The sequence below is a fragment of the Hemitrygon akajei genome, chromosome 22 (assembly GCF_048418815.1).
Source record: "Hemitrygon akajei chromosome 22, sHemAka1.3, whole genome shotgun sequence".
Lineage (NCBI taxonomy): Eukaryota > Metazoa > Chordata > Chondrichthyes > Myliobatiformes > Dasyatidae > Hemitrygon > Hemitrygon akajei.
The window spans coordinates 61,758,286-61,777,097 of NC_133145.1; the positions used below are offsets into that span (position 1 = coordinate 61,758,286).

The following is an 18,812-nucleotide window of genomic DNA, read 5'->3' on the forward strand; positions in this document are numbered from 1 at the left end:
TTAGACTACCTCGACAATGCAAACACCTACATCAGGATGCTGTTTATTGACTATAGCTCAGCATTTAACACCATCATTCCCACAATCCTGATTGAGAAGTTGCAGAATCTGGGCCTCTGTACCTCCCTCTGCAACTGGATCCTCGACTTCCTAACCAGAAGAGCATAATCTGTGTGGATTGATGATAACATCTCCTCCTCGCTGACAATCAACACTGGTGCTCCTCAAGGGTGTGTGCTTAGCCCACTGCTCTGCTCAACTAGTGGAGTGGTGTCACAGTGACAACCTGGCACTCAACATCAGTAAGAAGAAAGAGCTGATTGTGGACTTTAGGAAGAGTAAGTTGAAGGAAAACATATCAATCCTCATAGATGGATCAGAAGTGGAGAGAGTGAGTAGTTTCAAGTTCCTGGGTGTCAAGATCTCTGAGGACTTAACCTAGTCCTAACATATTGATGCAGTTATAAAGAAGGTGGGACAGTGACTATACTTCATTAGGAGTTTGAAGAGATTTAGTATGTCAACAAATACACTCAAAAACTTCTATAGATGTACCATGGAGAGCATTCTGACAGGCTGCATCACTGTCTGGAATGGGGGTGTGGGGGGAGTGGGGGGGCTACTGCACAGGACCAAAAGAAGTTGCAGAGGGTTGTAAATTTAGTCAAGCTCCATCTTGGGTACTAGCCTACAAAGTACCCAGGACATCTTCAAGAAACGGTGTCTCAGAAAGGCAGCGTCCATTATTAAGGATCTCCAGCACCCAGGTCATGCCCTTTTCTCACTGTTACCATCAGACAGGAGGTATAGAAGCCTGAAGGCACACGCTCAGTGGTTCAGGAACAACTTCTTCCCCTCTGCCATCCAATTCCTAAATGGACATTGAGCCCTTGGACACTACCTCACTTTTTAAAAATATATATTATTTCTGCTTTCTGCATGATTTTTAATCTATTCAATATAGTTATACTGTAATTGATTCATTTATTATTAGCATTTTTTGTTCTATATTATGTATTGCATTGAACTGCAGCTGCTGAGTTTACAAATTTCACGAAACATGCTGGTGATAATAAACCTGATTCTGATTCAGATTCTGATTGATTGAGATACAGTGTGGAGTAGGTCCTTCCTGAACATCGAGCTGCGCCATGCCTCCCAGTAACCCCCAGTTTAACCCTAGTCTAATCATGCAACAACTTACAATGACCAATTAACCTACTAACTGCTATATCTTTGGACTGTGGAAGGAAACCGGAGCACCCAGAGGAAATCCACTCAGTCACAGGAAGAATGTACAGGCTCTGTACAAACAGTGGTGGGAATTGACCATAAAGGTTCTGAATAATTTACGTTTAATTTACATTTTACTTCTGGATGTTGCTTATCTGATGCTATGTGTATGTGATGTTGCTGCAAGTAGGTTTTTCATTGCACCTGTACATACATGACCTGTGTGTTATGAACAGCATAACACAGAGTGTTGCTAACATCGATGTAGCTACAAAGAAGGCACGACAGTGACTATATTTCATTAGGATATTGAGGAGATTTGGTAACTCTCACAAATTGCTACAGATGTACCATGGAGAGCATTCTAACTGGCTGCATCACCGTCTGGTATTGGGTGGGGCACTGCACAGGATCAAAATAAGCTGCAGTAAGTGGTTAACTCAGTCAGCTCCATCATGGGCACTACCCTCCCCAGCATCCAGGACATCTTTAAGGAGTGATGCCTCATAAAAGTGACATCCATCATTAAGGACTCAAATCATTCAGAACATGCCTTCTTCTCTTTGCTTTCATCAGGGATGAAGTACAGAATTGTGAAGACACACAATCAATAATTCAGGAACAGCTTCTTCCCCTCTGCTACCAGATTTCTAAATGGACATAGCAGTGACTAGTGGGGTACCACAAGACTCGGTGCTGAGACCACAGCTATTTACAATATACATTAATGATTTAGATGAAGGGATTAAAAATAACATTAGCAAATTTGCAGATGACACAAAGCTGGGTGGCAGTGTGAAATATGAGGAGGATGTTAGGAGAATGCAGGGTGACTTGGACAGGCTAGGTGAGTGGGCAGATGCATGGCAGATGCAGTTTAATGTGGATAAATGTGAGATTATCCACTTTGGTGGCAAGAACAGGAAGGCAGATTGCTATCTGAATGGTGTCAAGTTAGGAAAAGGGGAGGTGCAACGAGATCTAGGTGTCTTTGTTCATCAGTCACTGAAAGTAAGCATGCAGTGAAGAAAGCTAATGGCATGTTGGCCTTCATAACAAGGTGAGTTGAGTATAGGAGCAAAGAGGTCCTTCTGTAGTTGTACAGGGCCCTGGTGAGACCACACCTGGAGTATCGTGTACAGTTTTGGTCTCCAAATTTGAGGAAGGACATTCTTGCTGTTGAGGGAGTGCAGCATTGGTTCACGAGGTTAATTCCCGGGATGGCAGGACTGTCATATGCTGAAAGATTGGAGTGACTGGGTTTGTATACACTGGAATTTAGAAGGATGAGAGGGGATCTGATTGAAACATATAAGATTATTAAGGGATTGGACACGCTAGAGGCAGGAAACATGTTCCTGATGTTGGGGGAGTCCAGAACCAGGGGCCACAGTTTAAGAATAAGGGGTAGGCCATTTAGAACGGAGTTGAGGAAAAACTTTTTCACCCAGAGAGTTGTGGATCTATGGAATGCTCTGCCTCATAAGGCAGTGGAGGCCAATTCTCTGGATGCTTTCAAGAAAGAATTAGATAGAGCTCTTAAAGATAGCGGAGTCAAGGGATATGGGGAGAAGGCAGGAACGGGGGTACTGATCAGCCAGGATCACAGTGAATGGCGGTGCTGGCTCAAAGGGCCAAATAGCCTACTCCTGCACCTATTGTCTATTGACATTGAACTCATGAACACTACCTCAGTATTCTTTTCTCTTTTTGCACAACTTATTTAATTTATTTTAAATATATATATATATTTCTTACTGTAATTCACAATTTTTATTATTATGTATTGCAATGTACTGCTGCCACATTACAATAAATTTCACAACATATGCTGGTGGTATTAAACCTCTGACAATAAATAAAGACAAAATTACAGTGTAAATACCACAATCACACATGCAGGGTAGTATAATTATTATTAATGAAAGAACACAAAACTAGGGAAAAGTGAACAAAATTAATTACCTCATATGTGCTGATGATATTTAATCTGTAGAAGAGGGGGATGTAGATCAGACAAGTGATTGTCATTGTAAGTAGGCAGGCCATTGTAAACATCACAACCATTATTCCATATAGGTAAACTTCTGCGGGGCCTCCAATCACTGTAATAGCAATCAGAAATGTGTATTCAGTAATTGAATAGAAAAATAACTGCCAACTTAAGAGTGGAAATTGAATAAACTGTCCCGAGTTTAAAAATAAAACTAGTAGAAAATTAAGTTACAAGTACAAAGGCGCATAGTCTGCTCCAACAGCATTGGCCAAACCAATGAATTCATTATGATGCATTATGTATTTATAATTATTTGTAAATGGTTATCAACTAAGACAGGTGCTTATCCTTGTTCTGAATTCAAATATTTGAAGTGGAATCAAGGAACATGACAAGAAAACACAAAGTAGCCTCCAACCTGATGGCACGAATATTGATTTCTCCTTCAGGTAAAAAAAATCCCTCCCCCTCCCCTCTTCTTCTATTCCTTACTCTGGCCTCTCATTTCTTCTCACCTCCCTATCACCTCCCCCTGGGCCCTTCCTCCTTTCCTTTCACTTATGCTGCACTCTCCTCTCCTATCAGGTCCCTTCCTCTCCAGGCCTTTACCTTTCCTGTCCACCCGGCTTCCCTTTTCACCTTCTAGCTATCCTCCTTCCCCTCCCTCACCTTTTTATTCTGGTGCCTCCCCCACCTCTCCTTTCCAGCCCTGAGGAAGGGTCTTGCCCCGAAATGTCAACTGTTTACTCTTTTCCATAGGTGCTGCTTGACCTGCTGAGTTCCTCCAGCATTTTGTACGAGTTGACAAGGAAACTCCACGATTTTTTTTGTCTTTATTCATAGGATGTGGACATTTCTGGCAATTCTGGCATTGATTGAACTGCAGGGATGGTTAAGATTCAACCCATTGGTGGGTGTGAAGTCACATGGGTAAACAGTTTTCTGATCCTGAAGGGCATTTTTTTCATGTCATCACCATGTACTGTACAATATTTGGTTTTGTGCCCCATCATTAAATTCACACATTTGATTTTTGGAAGTGTTCATCTTAACAAGGGCTTGCTTTCTTTTTGACACAACATTCTGTATCTCACATCTTTTAAAAACATTATTGCTATCTGATATATTTCTAGTATTTTCTTTTAAGCTGGAAAAAGATGCCGTGTGTCTAACCTTCAGAGGTGCGTTGGGATGTCAGTCAGATGAAAAGTTGGGCAAAGTGGTGGCAGATAGAATTCAATTCAAATGGAGTAAATGGCAGGGGTCTTAGGAGAGACCTTTGGGTGAATAGTTCCCTGAAAGTAGCAACACTGGTGGATAGTTTTGTGGAAAAGACATTTGATATGCTTGCCTTCATTGGCTGAGCCACTGAGCCCAAGAGTTGGAAGGGGAGGGGTGGTGTCACATTGCAGTTGTGTAAAACATTGATTAAACCACACTTAGAATATTGTGTATAGTTCCAGTTGCTACAGTACAGGAAGCATACAGCAGGAATTGACAGAGTGCAGAAGAGATTCACAGGACTGTTGCCTGGTATGGAAGCTGGAGTTATAAGGAGGGATTGGATGAACTGAGTTTATACTCACTGGTGTACAGGAGGTTGAGAAGTGACCTTATAAGTTTGTTTGTTATATGCCATGTCATATGACGTGGGGTAGTCATGGTTTTTCCATGACCATGATTGTTTTTGGCAAATTTTTCTACAGAAGTGGTTTACAACTGCTTTCTTCTGAGCAGTGTCTTTACAAGATGGGTGACCCCAGCCATTATCAACACTCGTTAGAGATTGTCTGCCTGGTGTCAGTGGTCGCATAACCAGGACTTGTGATATGTACTTGCTTCTCGTATGACCATCAACATCCTCCCATGGCTTCACATGACCCTGATCAGATGGGGAGGGTAGCTAAGCAGGTGCTACACCTTGCCCAAGGGTGACCTGAAGGCCAGTGGAGGGAAAGAGTACCTTACACCTCCTTTGGTAGAGACACCCCATCACCTTATAAGGGTTTATTAAATTATGAGTGGTGTGGACAGGGTTGAGAATCAGATTTTTTTCCCAGCCTAGTGGAGTCTAGAACTAGAGGGCACATTTTTAAGATGAAGAGGGTGAAATTTAAAGGAGATTGGAGGGGTAAGCTTTTTGCATAAAGAGTAGTGAATATCTGGAAAGAGCTGCCAGAGGAAGTGTTGGAGGAGGCAGAAACAACTATGTTGTTTAAATGGCATTTGGACAGGTACTTGGATCAGAAAGGTGTAGGGGAACAGAGCTCTAATGTACCAAATAGAATCAGCATAGATAGTCATTGTGGTCGCCATTGACAAAGTGAACTGTAAGGGCCCATTTCAATATTATATGTTTTTGTGATTCTACATTCGAGAAGTTACCTATCCTGTTGAATATCTGCAGCATTTTCAGCTTTCATTAAATATTTATTTATTTAAGATGTTGGAAAAGATTGGTAGCTCGGGTTGAGGATGTTGTTGCTGAGTGGCTTGCCGAGCTGGCTTGTTTGCTTGCAGACATTTCGTTACCTAGCTAGGCAACATCATCAATGCAACTTCCAATGACATGTTGGTGATCTGCATTGTTCGTCTTTTGTGTCCTGTGATTAGTCCGTTTGCGTGTGTGTGGGTATATGTGCCATTTCTATTGGTTACCGATCATGTAATCCACGATTGGTTTGTAGAAGTCCAATTAGGTGATAATTGTTAATGTCAATGTTTCAGGCCGAGACCCTTCTTCAGGACTGCTGAAGGATCTCGGCCCAAAACGTCAATTGTACTCTTTTCCATAGATGCTGCCTGGTCTGCTGTGTTCCTCCGGCATTTTGTGTACGGTTGCTCAGGATTTTCTCCTGTTTGTGAAAGGAGGCAAGCCTGCTGATTTGGATGGATTAATTTAAATGAACAATACAAATTCCTCATTTTTTCTTTAACATAGCCATTAACACCACATTGTGATATGCTAATTAGCTATAGGATGAAATTTTAATAAAATTGTTTAAAAAAGGAATATTAATACTCTTTTCTTCCCCCGTTAATGTATTGTACATATATAGTTTGCTGAGCTCTGCCCCCAGATCTTCAGTCCATTGATTATGAACTGAAGGAACTGGTCTATTTTACAATACTCTTGTGCAAATGCTGTTAATTCTTCATCCATCTACTGGAGGTGGATAGCAATACATTATGTATTATTCATACACTAAGATTTTAAAATATCATAAATGTTTTCTCTCAGTAGCATTGCTGCTGTTAATCATTTAGGAAAGCTGAAAATAATTAATCCAGGTCAATATGAAAGATAAATCATGCTTGACAGCTTTGCACAAATTCTTTGAGGATCTGACACGGAGAACTGATAGAGCGGAATGTGTAGATGGAGTGTTCAATAGGTACATTTAATGTCAGAGAAATGTACACAATATACATCCTGAAATTCTTTTTCTTCACAAACATCTGCGAAAACAGAGGAGTGCCCCAAAGAATGCATGATAGTTAAACATTAGAACCCCAAAGCCCACCCCAGCTCCTCCCACCCATGCACAAGCAGCAAAATGGCAACAACATACTCTCCCCCACCAGCAAAACAGCATCGACACCCTCCATCGAGCACTCAATCGTGCAGCAAAGCATCAATAAAGATACAGACTTGCAGTACCTCAAAGACTACTCATTCAACCGGTAATTCAACATACTACAAGCTCTCTCTCTCTCTCTCCCTCTAATAAGGGAGAAAGAAGTCTCCTGGTTTCACAGCAAGAGGGGAGTCATAACAAACAACTCACTGATTTATGATGTTAAAAGTCTGTTGCATCGCTTTTTCTGAGCGCTGCGCCCAGAGAGTCAGCCCCAGGACTCAGGTCTCCTGACATACAGCCCATGGCTGCTAATCCACTGCTCCCGATGTTCAGTGTTCTCCCATGACACCTCAGTCAGGGGCACCAGCTGTGAATCAGCCCATTCCCAGAGCCACGAAAATCCAGCACTCTGATGGTGTGCTAATCTTCCAGGCTGTGTCCTTGGGATATCAAAAAAGCGGCTGGTCATGAGGCCCTGAGAGCGGGTCCTTTTCCCACAAAGAACAGATTTCCCAAAGGCATTTGATGAAGTGCCACACAAGAGGATGGTGCACAAATTAAAAGCCCATGGTGTCACAGGAAGTGTGTTAAAATGGACTGAAAACTGGCTGTCTCACAGCAAACAACATTGGAATAGATGGATACTTTTCAGACTGACAGGAGTTTAAAAATGGGGAAGTTTTGTTGCAATTGCATAGGGTGCTGGTGAGGCCTCACCTGGAGTACTGTTTTGGTCCCTTAACTAAAAAGCATCATAACATTGGAGGCAGTCTAAAGGAGAGTCACCAGACTAATTGCTGAAGTGAGAGATCTGCCCTACCAGATTGTTACAAACAAGATAAAATCTGCAGATGCTGGAAATCCAAGCAACACACACAGAATGCTGGAGGAGCTCAGCAGGCCAGGTAGCATCTATGGAAAAGAGTAAATAGTTGACGTTTTGGGTTGAGACCCTTCATCAGGACTGGAAGAAAAAGGTGAGAAGTCAGAGTAAGAAAGTGGAGGTGGGGAGGAAGAAATACAAGGTAGTAGGTGATAGGTGAAACGGAAAAGGGGGAGGGGTGAAGTAAAGAGCTGGAGATCCGACTGGTGAAAGAAATAAAGAGCTGGAGAAGGGTGAGTCTGAGAGGAGGACAGAAGGCTATGGAAGAAAGGAAAGGGGGAGGTGCACCAGTGGGAGGTGGTGGGCAGGTAGGGAGATAAGGTGAGAGAGGGAGATGGGAATGGGGAATGGTGAAGGGGGAGGCCATTGATGGAAGTTCGAGAAATTGATGTTCATGCCAAAAGGTTGGAGGCTACCCAGATAGAATATAAGGTTTTGCTCCTCCAGCCTGAGTGTGGCCTCATCATGGCAGTAGAGGAGGCCATGGACCGGCATGTCGGAATGAGAATGGGAAGCAGAATTAAAATGGGTAGTCACTGGGAGATTCTGCTTTTTCTGGCAGATGGAGCATAGGTGCTTGGCGAAGCAGACCTCAATCTATGTTAGGCCTCACCGATATACAGCAGGTCACGCCATAAGCACTGGATACAGTAGATGACTCCAACAAACCCACAGGTGAAGTGTTGCTTGTGAGGACTGCTTGGGGCCTGAATGTTACTGTGGGAGCAAGTGTAGGGGCATGTGTAGCACTTGTTCTGTTTGCAAGAATAAGTACCAGGAGGGAGATCAGGGGGAAGGAACAAATGGACATGGGAGTTGCATAGGGAATGATCCCTGTGGAAAGCAGAAAATGGTGGGGGGGAAGGGAAAGATATGCTTGGTGGTGGGATCCCATTGGAGATGGCAAATAGTTTGGGCCTTTATTCCATAGAGTTTAGAAGAATAACAGTTATGTTATTCAGACATACAAGATCTTTGACAGCGTAGATGTCGAGATGTTGGAAAGTCTCAAACTAAGGAGCTGGAACTACAAGATAAAGGGCTGGCTTTTTAAACAGAAGTACATAGAAATTTACCTGCACAGATGGTGTTGAATCCCTGGATTTCTTGTGGACGGTGCAAGCAGGATATTTGCAAATATTTATATGGAAGTGGATGATAGATCATGGAAAAGAGTGGTGTGGAGAAATGGCATCAAAGGATATACTTTGTATTGAAAGGACAGGCAGGAAGGCATAAGCAGTGGTGTGGCTGTATTGGTAAGAAATGGAATTACATCCTTAGAAAGAGATGACATAGGGTCAGAGAATGTCGAAGCTTTGTGGGTGGAGTTAAGAAACTGCAAGGGGAATTATATATAGGCCTCCAAATAGTAGCCAAGACATGGGTTTGAAATTGCAAAGGGAGCTGGAAAAGGCATGTAATAAAGGTAATGTTACAGTTGTAATGGGGGACTTCAATATGCAAGGGGATTGGGAAAATCAGGTTAGTGTCAGATCGCAAGAGGGGGAGTTTGTTAAGATAGCTTTTTAGAGCAGCTTGTGCTCGAGCCTTCTCTGGGTCTGGTGTATTAACCCTGATCTTTTTAGGAAGCATAATATAAAGGAAAAATTAGGAGGCAGTGATCATATGATTGAATTCATACTGCAATTTGGGAGGGAGAAGCACAAATCACATGTATCAGTATCACAATGGAATAACGAGAAATACAGAGACATGAGAGAGGATTGGAGGGGGATACTGGCAGGGACGACAGAACAGAGGTGTCTGAAGTTTCTGGGAACAGCTCACAAGGCGCAGGATAGATATGTCCCACAGAAGAAGCTCTCAAATGGCAGGGATAGGCAACTGTGGCTGACAAGGGAAGTTAAGGACTGCATAAAAGCCGAGGAAAGGACATATAAGGTAGCAAAAGTGAGTGGGAAGTTGAATGATTGGGAAGTTTTAAAAATCCAACTAAAGGCAACTAAAAAAAGCTATAAGAAAGGAAAAGACGAAATATAAGGGCAGACTAGCCAATAATATAATAGCCAAAAGTTTTTCAGTTGTATAAACAGTAAAAGGGAGGTGAGAATTGATATTGGACCACTGAAGAATGATGCTGGTGAGGTAGTAATGGGGGACAAAGAAATGGCAGATGAACTTTAAAAGTATTTTGTTTCGGTCTTTACTGTGAAAGACACTAGCAATGTGCCAGGGGTCTGTGAGTGTCAGGGAGAGGAGTGAGTGCCATTGCTATTACAAAGGAAAAAGTGCTAGGCAAACTGAAAGATTTTCAGGTGGATAAGTCTACTGGATGAGATGGACTACATCCCAGAGTCCTGAAAGATGTTGCTGAAGAGATAATTGATGCACTGGTCATGATCTTTCAAGAATCACTTGATTCTGGTATTGTCCTGAAGAACTGGAAAATTGCAAATGTCACTTCACTCTTTAAGAAGGGAGGACAAAAAAGAGGAAAGTATAGGCCAGTAACCCTAACCTCAGTGGTTGGGAAAGTGTTGGAGTTCATTATTAAGAACAAGGTTTCAGGGTACTTGGAAACTAACGATAAAATAAGTCAAAGTCAGGATGGTTTCTGTAAAGGAAAATCTTGTCTGACAAATCTGTTAGAATTCTAGGAGGAAATAACAAGCAGGGTGGACAAAGGAGAGGCAGTGAATGTTATCTACTTAGATTTTCAGAAGGCATTTCATAAAGTACCTCACATGAGGCTGCTTTATCAAGTTAAAATCTTATGGTGTTACAGGTGAGATACTGGCATGGACAGAGGAATGGCTGACAGGCCTGAGGCAGCGAGTATGAATAAAAGGGCCTTTTCTGGTTGGCTGCTAATGACTAATGGTGTTCCTCAGAGGTCAGTATTAGGACCACTACTTTTCACATTGTTTGTCAATTATTTAGATAGTGTAATTGATTGCTTTGTGGCAAAGTTTGCAGATGATATGAAGATTGGTGGAGGGGTAGGTAGTGCTGAGGAAGCAATGTGATTGCAGCAGGACAGACAAATCGGAAGAATGGGCAAAAAACTGACAGATGGAATAGTGTCTAAATGAGGAGAGAATTCAAACATCAGAGGTACAGAGGGACTTAGAAGTCCTTGTGCATGTCTCCCAGAAGGTTAATTCACAGGTTGAGTCTGTGGTAAAGAAGGCAAATGCAGTGTTGGCATTTATTTCAAGGGGAATAGAATATAAAAACAAGGAGATAATGCTGAAGCTCTATAAGACACAGTTTTGGGCCCCTTATCTCAAAAAGGATGTATTGTCATTGGAGAGAATAGAGAAAGTTCACGAGGATGATCCTGGGAATGAAGAGGTTAACACATGAGGAGTGTTTGGCAGCTTTGGGCCTGTATTCACTAGAATTTAGAAGGATGTGGGGAGATCTCATTGTAACCTACCGAATGTTGAAAGCACTAGATAAGGTGGACGTGGAGAGTATGGTTCCTCTGGTGGGGGTACCCAGAACTAGTGGGCACAGCCTCAAAATTGAGGGGTGACCTTTTAGAACAGAAGGAAGCAGTTTTTTTTAGCCAAAGTAGTGGTGAATTCGTGGAATACTCTGCCACAGACTGCAGTGGAGGCCAAGTCCGTGGGTATATTTAAACTGGAAGTTGATAGATTCCTGATTGATCAGAGCATCAAGAGATATGGTGAGAAGGCAGTGTATGGGGTTGAGTGGGACCTGGGATCAGTCATGATGAAATGGCAGAGTGGACTCGATGGGCTGAATGGCCTAATTCTGCTCCTATGAATTATGCTCTAAGAGGCATTGAGACCAGTATAGATCATATTAAATCAAGGGTTACCAAACTTTCTTGTGTCATGGACCAATACCATTGAACAAGGGTCCATGGACCCCAGGTTGGGAACCCTCTAATATATGCAGGTTTGAAGGGCATAACTGCCTATTCCTCATATTTTCTTGTACTCTTGAGCGTATTTCAAGAAATAATAAGCTATTTCTGAGATCATATGACAGTTCAATTTCCAAACTAATAAAGGATTTGGATAGATAGGCTGACTTCAGTTTGGCGAGTTACATATCAACTTAGCAACTTTTGACCTGGTTTATACAGTTACTTTCTTCATGCAACGAAACTCACTTACCGGTGATAGCAGACAAAAAACTGGCAGCCAGTGAAAGAGCAATTGGGAAAGCAGAAATTTGTCTGTGGGGAGAAATGATAACTGCTTATTTTCCTGTAAAATTCCATTTCTATACAGTACCTACATATCTTCCTGAAAGTGCTGACTCTTGCACAGACACTCGGGTTCTCTTCTATCTGCTCTATATATCCTATTTCTCTTTTACAAATTTAACAAATGCCAGAGTCAGAATGTAGTGAATCCAAACCCCCACACCAGAGACTTCAGCACCAAAGTCCAGTAGACTCTCCAGCTCAGTTTTGCAATGATGTGTGCAGCCATATGCTAACTTTTGGATGAGATACTAAAACAGACCCCTTCTGTCTTCTGATAAAAGTCCCTAAACATAGAGTCCAGGAGGCATTCCAGACAATATCAACCCCTCAAAAAACATTATTAAAATCTCATATCATCACCACATTGTTCTGTGTGGGAACCTGCTGTGCCTACCTTGGTGGTTAGCCTACATTACAGCATGCCAGTTCGATAGAATTCTTTTTCCTGCAGCAAGGATTCCCAACCTTTTTTATGCCATGGCGACTCACCATTAACAAAGGGGTCCGTGGTTGGGAACCCTTGCAAGCATTTTGGAATGATTCATAGAAGTTACCACATCAAGACATGCTTTATCTTATAAGAGCACAATCATCTCCTCTAATATCATCAGCCAACTTTTTATGTCTCCTTTTCAGAACTTGCTGAGGAAATTATGCATTACCCATTGATGTTGGTCACACAGCCTAAGTTGTCCAGTCTTATTAAAAACTTGTATCTGTACAAATACATTACATTTTTCAAATATGTTAACTAAATAAATTATATTATTACTAATAATTTTGATAATGATGCTATATTTTACATAAACATATAGATTTACATAACCGTATAGATTTGAAACAGCCTTGCCTTTTGCTGTTCACTTACCGACTTCCTATCAAGAATTCTTCTGTAGTTAATCCCTTTCCCTTTTTATTTTTATAAGCAAAATAAATGCCAATTATAGTAGATACAAGTAGCATAGAGGCAAATATTACATAGTCCCAAGCTTGTAGAACATTTCTGTCAGACATTGCTGCTTCTCCTGCTGAGGTAAAATTCCAATACAACTGGTCAGAGTTAAATCAGGTTAAAAGTCCAAGAAACCACATGACCTGCTGGTCACTTCCTACTCACAGGTATGGTTGGTTGTCACAAAGCCATTGTGGCACAACAATGCAACTGTGTGGACCTTAAAGAAATCACTTGAATACAGTCAAATAATATATAATTTTTGTTTAAATTGGTTGAAAGACAGGAGAAAAATAAAGGAGTAGGTAGGACATTTTCAGATAACGATGAGAGGGGAGTGTACGGATCAGTCCATGGGCCCTGTTATTCACAATGGTTTAAATGATCTAACATTTCTAAGTTTACTTACAATACTAAATGTTGTCGCAGGAAAGCAGCATCCATCATCAGGAACACCCACCATCCAGGCAATGCTCTCTTCTCACTGCTGCCATCAGGAAGAAGGAACAGGAGCTCCAGGACTCATGCCATCAAGGTCAGGAAAAGTTATTACCCCACAACCATCAGGCTCTGGAATCAAAGGGGATAACTTCATTTGCGCCAGCATTGAAATGTTTCCGCAACCTATGGACTCACTTTCAAGGAATTTCCATCTCACGTTCTTGGTTTTTATTACTTATTTATTTACTATTAGTATCTCTTTCCTTTTGTATTTGCACAGTTTGTTGTCCTTTGCACTCTGGTTGAACATTTCATTGATTTTGTTATGGTTATTATTCAATAGATTTATTGAGTATGCCTGCAAGAAATTGGATCTCAGGGTTGTATATGGTGACGTATATGTACTTTGATAATAAATTTGCTTTGAACTTTAAACTTGGTGGAATTGTGAGGATGATACCAAGTGATTTCAAGGTGATTTAGGTAAGCTAAATCAGTGGAAAATACACAGTAGATGCAATATAATGCGGATAGGTGTTAAGTTATTCACTTTAATAAAGGGGAGAAAGAACGGGAGAGTATTATATAAATAGTGATACTTTGGGAAATTTATTGCAGAAAGGTGCCTCTGTGTTCTAGCACACTAATTACGTAAAACTGAGATGTCCAGTGCCGTTAACAGTTGATCTACAGGGCTGTGTATATAGCCAGGAAGACTTTTGCACAGTACTGTAGTAATATTATGTATTGCATTGTACTGCTGCCACAAAAAACAACAAATTTCATGATATATGTGAGTGATGACAACCTTGATTCTGTTATGGGTCTCTGTTGTGGACTGAGAGTGGGAGGGGGCAACGAGAGGGGAATCCTGGTTGGGATCCTTGACTTACTAACTGGAAGGTCACAATCTGTGCAGACTGCTCCTCCTCACTGACGATTAACACTGGCGCACCTCAGGGATGTGTACTCAGCCCACTTGGTTTGTTGTCTTTTACACACTGGTTGAGAGCGGCCTTTCATGGATTCTGTTGCGTTTCTTGTATTCTATGAATGCCTGCAAGAAAATGAATCTCAGAATTGTTAATGTTGATAATAAAAATAAATTTACTTGAACTTTGAACTTTGAATCATTTGCAACTAACTAGGGTGAGAAGAAAGTTGAGATTATGATCAGATTAGCCATAATTTTATTAAATGGCAGAGCAGAGTGGTGTGCTTCCTCTCCCAATTCATATGACTGTAGGTAATCACCAAATTGATGATCCTTCTTGAGTTCCATCCAAGTTGTCCTTGGCAAAGCAGAAGCCAAACTTTAATTAAATACAGTAGCTGTATTCCACATGACACAAAGGAACACTGGAAAGGCTATATGGAAGCAGACGACATTTCTAACTGAATCTCCAGCCAAATTATTAAAGTGCTTGTAAGGTAACACTAACATCTCCTGCAATCCATAAAATTGATCAACTATGTCCTTTCTACCAAAATATCAAAAAGTAAGTATTGACCCATTGGTTTACTCACCATCATCAATAATTTCCAGCTCATCAAAACACAGGGTATTACAACTCCAGCTCTTTAATGCATCACCTGACTGTGTAATAACTGAAATTATACATTCACATCTTGCATGTGCCAGGCAATAAACTTGCCAGCAGGTGAGAGTACAACTAACAATTCTTGATTTTCATTCCCATCAGCAAGTCCATCACTATCAATATCTCAGATTAGACACATTAGTATTGTGGTTACAGGAGTGGATGGCTATATGAAGCTAGTACGTGGTGCTACTAAAGGTGGGCAACAGCTTACTAGTGGTTCATAAAGCTTGCTTTTATTGTTTGCCTAATTTGTGTTTTTTTCCTCTGTGCATTGAGTGTTGGTCTTTTTTTTAAATTGGGTTCTTTCAGGTTTCTTATTTTGTGACTGCTTGTAAGTAGCTGAATCTCAGGATTGTATAATTTATACATACTTTGATAATAAATGTACTTTTGCAGAAAATATCACTCAGACCCGGAGGGCGATTACTTCAGAAAGCCTTTATTGAAGCATGATATCATGGAGAGCTTAAACACCTAGAAGTGGAGTTCTGAGACTCTGCTCAACAAAAGATTACACTCATATTTATAGTCAAAATCAATGTAATAAGAAGCACTTAATCACACAAATAGAATAGAGAAGTTTTACACCATGTTCTAGGTGATAACCCGAAGCACCAATCAGCTTAAAAGTTACTCTGCCTGCAGCGTTAGGGCAGATTACGGAACAATGATTCCAAAGAAAGTACAAGCAAGCTTGCAAGTCAGTTACTCATAGCTGGGTACAGTTAGTTAGTTGGTAGTTTACCAAGAACACACAGTACTGCTGTCATGGCAGAAATGGCTTAACCCTTTGGTCCCTAATCGGTAATAATGCTTTAAATTTTCGTCCACATGTACTTTGAACTTTGGAAGTGAATTCATCTCCTGAGTCCTCAAAGATTTTCCACCAACATAAAGTCAAAAGTTCAATAGAATACTCTCAATTTTCTGAAACAATACTAGGCAGATTAGAGCCCATCACTTGATTCCCCACCATTGACAACATCTTCAAAAGTTGATGCCTCAAGAAAGCAGTATCCATCATTAAGTATCTCCTTCATCCAGGACATGCCCTCTTCTCTTTGCTACCATCATGGAGGAGGTATAAGAGACTGAGGATACACACTCAACATTTCAGAAACAGCTTCTTCCCCTCTGTTATTAGATTTCTAAATGTAGGTTGAAGCCATGTACACTTCGTCTGTCCTTTGCTCTCTTTCTGCAGTACTTATTTCTTATATGTCTTATTGTAACATTTTTACGTATTACACTGTACTGTTGCTGTAAGACAAGTTTCACAACATATGTCAGTGATAATAAGATTGATTTTGATTAAACTTTAGCAGCCCCAACCACAAGCATGCAATGGTTGCAGTGGGTAACTTATACAATAATAAAATTCACTCACCCAAGTTGCTACAATGACACCCACCAAATCCATAATCTCTACTACCAAGGGCAGCCAATGCCAGCAGTTTAAGGTGGTGGATCGCTACCACCCTTTTAAAAGTAGTTAGGATTAGGCAATAAGCATTAACATTACAAACTTTATTCATTCTGTAAATGAATGAAAAGAGGGCCCAGTCTAAGAATGGTTCTGATACTGGTATCAAGTACTTAGCAGACCCAATCCATCATCTTTAAGCCATACCAGATGTAACTCAAAGGCATCTCCTTCTTGTCATCAGTTCATTTCTTTCTCTTCATCATCATTATCATTATGTGCCAAGTCGTATGATATGGGCGATCATGGTCTTTCTATGACTATGATTATTCTTGGCAAATTTTTCTACAGAAGTGGTTTGCCATTACCTTTTTCTGGGCCGTATCTTTACAAAATGGGTGACCCCAGCCATTATCAAAACTCCTCAGAGACTGTCTGCCTGGTGTCGGTGGTCTCATAATCAGGACTTGTGATATGCACCAGCTGCTCATACGACCATCCATCACCTGCTCCCATGGCTTCACATGAGCCTGATCAGGGGATTAAGCAGGTGCTACACCTTGCCCAAGAGTGACTTGCAGGCAAGTGGAGGGAAGGAGTGTCTTATACCTCCTTTGGTAGAAATCTATCTCCATCCTGCCACCTTTTCTTAATTTCACCTGTTTTCCTTGCTATCACTCATGAAGTGACACAGTAGCAACTCTACAAAAGATTTGCAAGTGATAAATGTATCTGACATTTATTCTACACACAGCTGAAACACTTTGATCAGGAAATTGACATCCACTTTAAAACATGCCATAGGATCTTTATCCACCACGCAAATGCAAGTTTTGATCGCGGGGCCTCCCTGGGGATTGGGAAATGAGGGATGATGGGTGACTGGCTATCAAATCATGGGAGTGACCTGGGTTTTGGAAAAAATACAGCTGGTGGCCAGACACAACATCCCAAATACGGCACAGGGGTTACAGTAATTATAGTAGCTGGCTAGTGATCATTACCTTGCTGTGGAGTAAGGGGAGATCTGAAGGGAAAGAAATTGGAGCCCCAGGCAGGTCACATTTGGGTATCAGGCCAATCAGGATGGGTCTAGAACAGGGGTTCCCGGGGTCCATACCATAAAAATGGTTGAGAACCCCTGGTCTCGAGTAAATCAGATAGAGCATGATGGGTGGGAGTCAGGGCCTGGGCCAGTTAAGGGAAATGGTGTCAAAATGATGGGTCAATTGAGGAAGATGGTATCAAACTAATGGGGAGTCAGGGCCTGGGTTAATTGAGGGAGATAGTATCAGACTCACTGGGAGTTTCCGTTATAGCTTTAGGGGTAGAGGGATGATTCTGGATAACTAAGCAACACACACAAAATGCTGGAGGAACTCAGCAGGCCAGGCAGCATCAATGGAAAAGACTAATCAGTCAATGTTTCAGGCTGAGACCCTTCATCAGGGCTTCCATGAATGTGTGTGTATTGCTTGGATTTCCAGCATCTGCAGACCTGGTGGATAACTGTTGGGAAGAAATGTTTGATAGAAAAATCACACCAGATGGAAGTGGGGGCTTTACAATTGGGAAATGGGAAAATGTAATTTAAATTCCAGGGAGGCAGGATTAAACCAGAAAGCATCACAATCAATTCTACACACAAATGTAACCAATTTTAACGCACTTTGCATCTATATTTCTAAGCCAATGTGTGGTCATTGAAAAAACTAAAAAGAACCTACTCACATAACAGTGAAAAAAATAACATCAGATAATTTTCTGAAATGTGGTTGCTTTATTCACTCATTCTGTAGAAATCCAGTGGCATTTCATTGAAAAACTAATTGTTAATTACCCACACCTTCAATATCTTACATCCTGGTTGATTTTGAAGGATTTAAAATTGTGTTGTTTTCTCACAGCTTGTAGGATTTTCCTTGAACACTGTGTACAGGCTTTCTGACTTGTCATTCTAGAGGAATAGAAAGTATATAAGAACGTCAAGCTTGAACAGTTCAAAACAGCATTTCCTTTATCTTCATAATGAAATATTCTGATATTAAATTAATAATACTTTCTTAACAAAATTTATACACTATGTACTTTTTCACAAATTAACCAAGAATCTTTCTGTGAAGAGAATGGGCTGAAAGTCCACAAAGGCTTGTGTAGTGGGCTTTAGAAGTGACTTTCTTTAAAGTTATTTTCCAGACAAGTGGAAGAATCTCCAATCAGTTGACCAGGAATCAAAAGGCCAAAGTTATACTCTGTGGAAAATATTTTGTAGGATTTAACCTCATGTGCTCCCTTCACTGTTGAAGAAGGAATAGAGGACTGATGCCAACAGTGAAGAATCTGAAACTAATTCTGGAATGTTCACTCTGTTTAAAAAATTTGTCTTAGGGGAGGTGCCTTGAAAAGTCAATGGTTTCACCATGGGAAGTCTCTCAATTAATGAGAGAGAAAGGAGTGTACAGTGTTTGTACTTGTATGAACCCAAAGTTTAA

The 18,812-nt window shown here is 41.0% G+C and overlaps 2 protein-coding genes across 3 annotated transcripts in view; both read right to left on the reverse strand.

The window, feature by feature from the left end:
- The window catches only part of LOC140714815 (sodium-coupled monocarboxylate transporter 1-like), a 55,989-nt gene extending 43,029 nt beyond the window's left edge, over nt 1-12,960 (reverse strand). For both annotated transcript variants that reach the window (XM_073026421.1, XM_073026420.1), the window contains exons 1-3: nt 12,769-12,960; nt 11,806-11,867; nt 3,199-3,338 (exon numbers count right to left, since the gene is read on the reverse strand). In XM_073026421.1, the coding sequence (XP_072882522.1) occupies nt 3,199-3,338; nt 11,806-11,867; nt 12,769-12,914 (348 nt within the window). In that variant the 5' untranslated portion in view covers nt 12,915-12,960. The remainder of the gene's footprint in view (nt 1-3,198; nt 3,339-11,805; nt 11,868-12,768) is intronic.
- Nucleotides 12,961-18,103: 5,143 nt separating this feature from the next.
- LOC140714900 (sodium-coupled monocarboxylate transporter 1-like) overlaps nt 18,104-18,812 on the reverse strand; it is a 66,393-nt gene continuing 65,684 nt past the window's right edge. Inside the window, exon 17 of the mRNA XM_073026569.1 lies at nt 18,104-18,277. Coding sequence (XP_072882670.1) covers nt 18,203-18,277 — 75 coding nt within the window. The 3' untranslated portion in view covers nt 18,104-18,202. The remainder of the gene's footprint in view (nt 18,278-18,812) is intronic.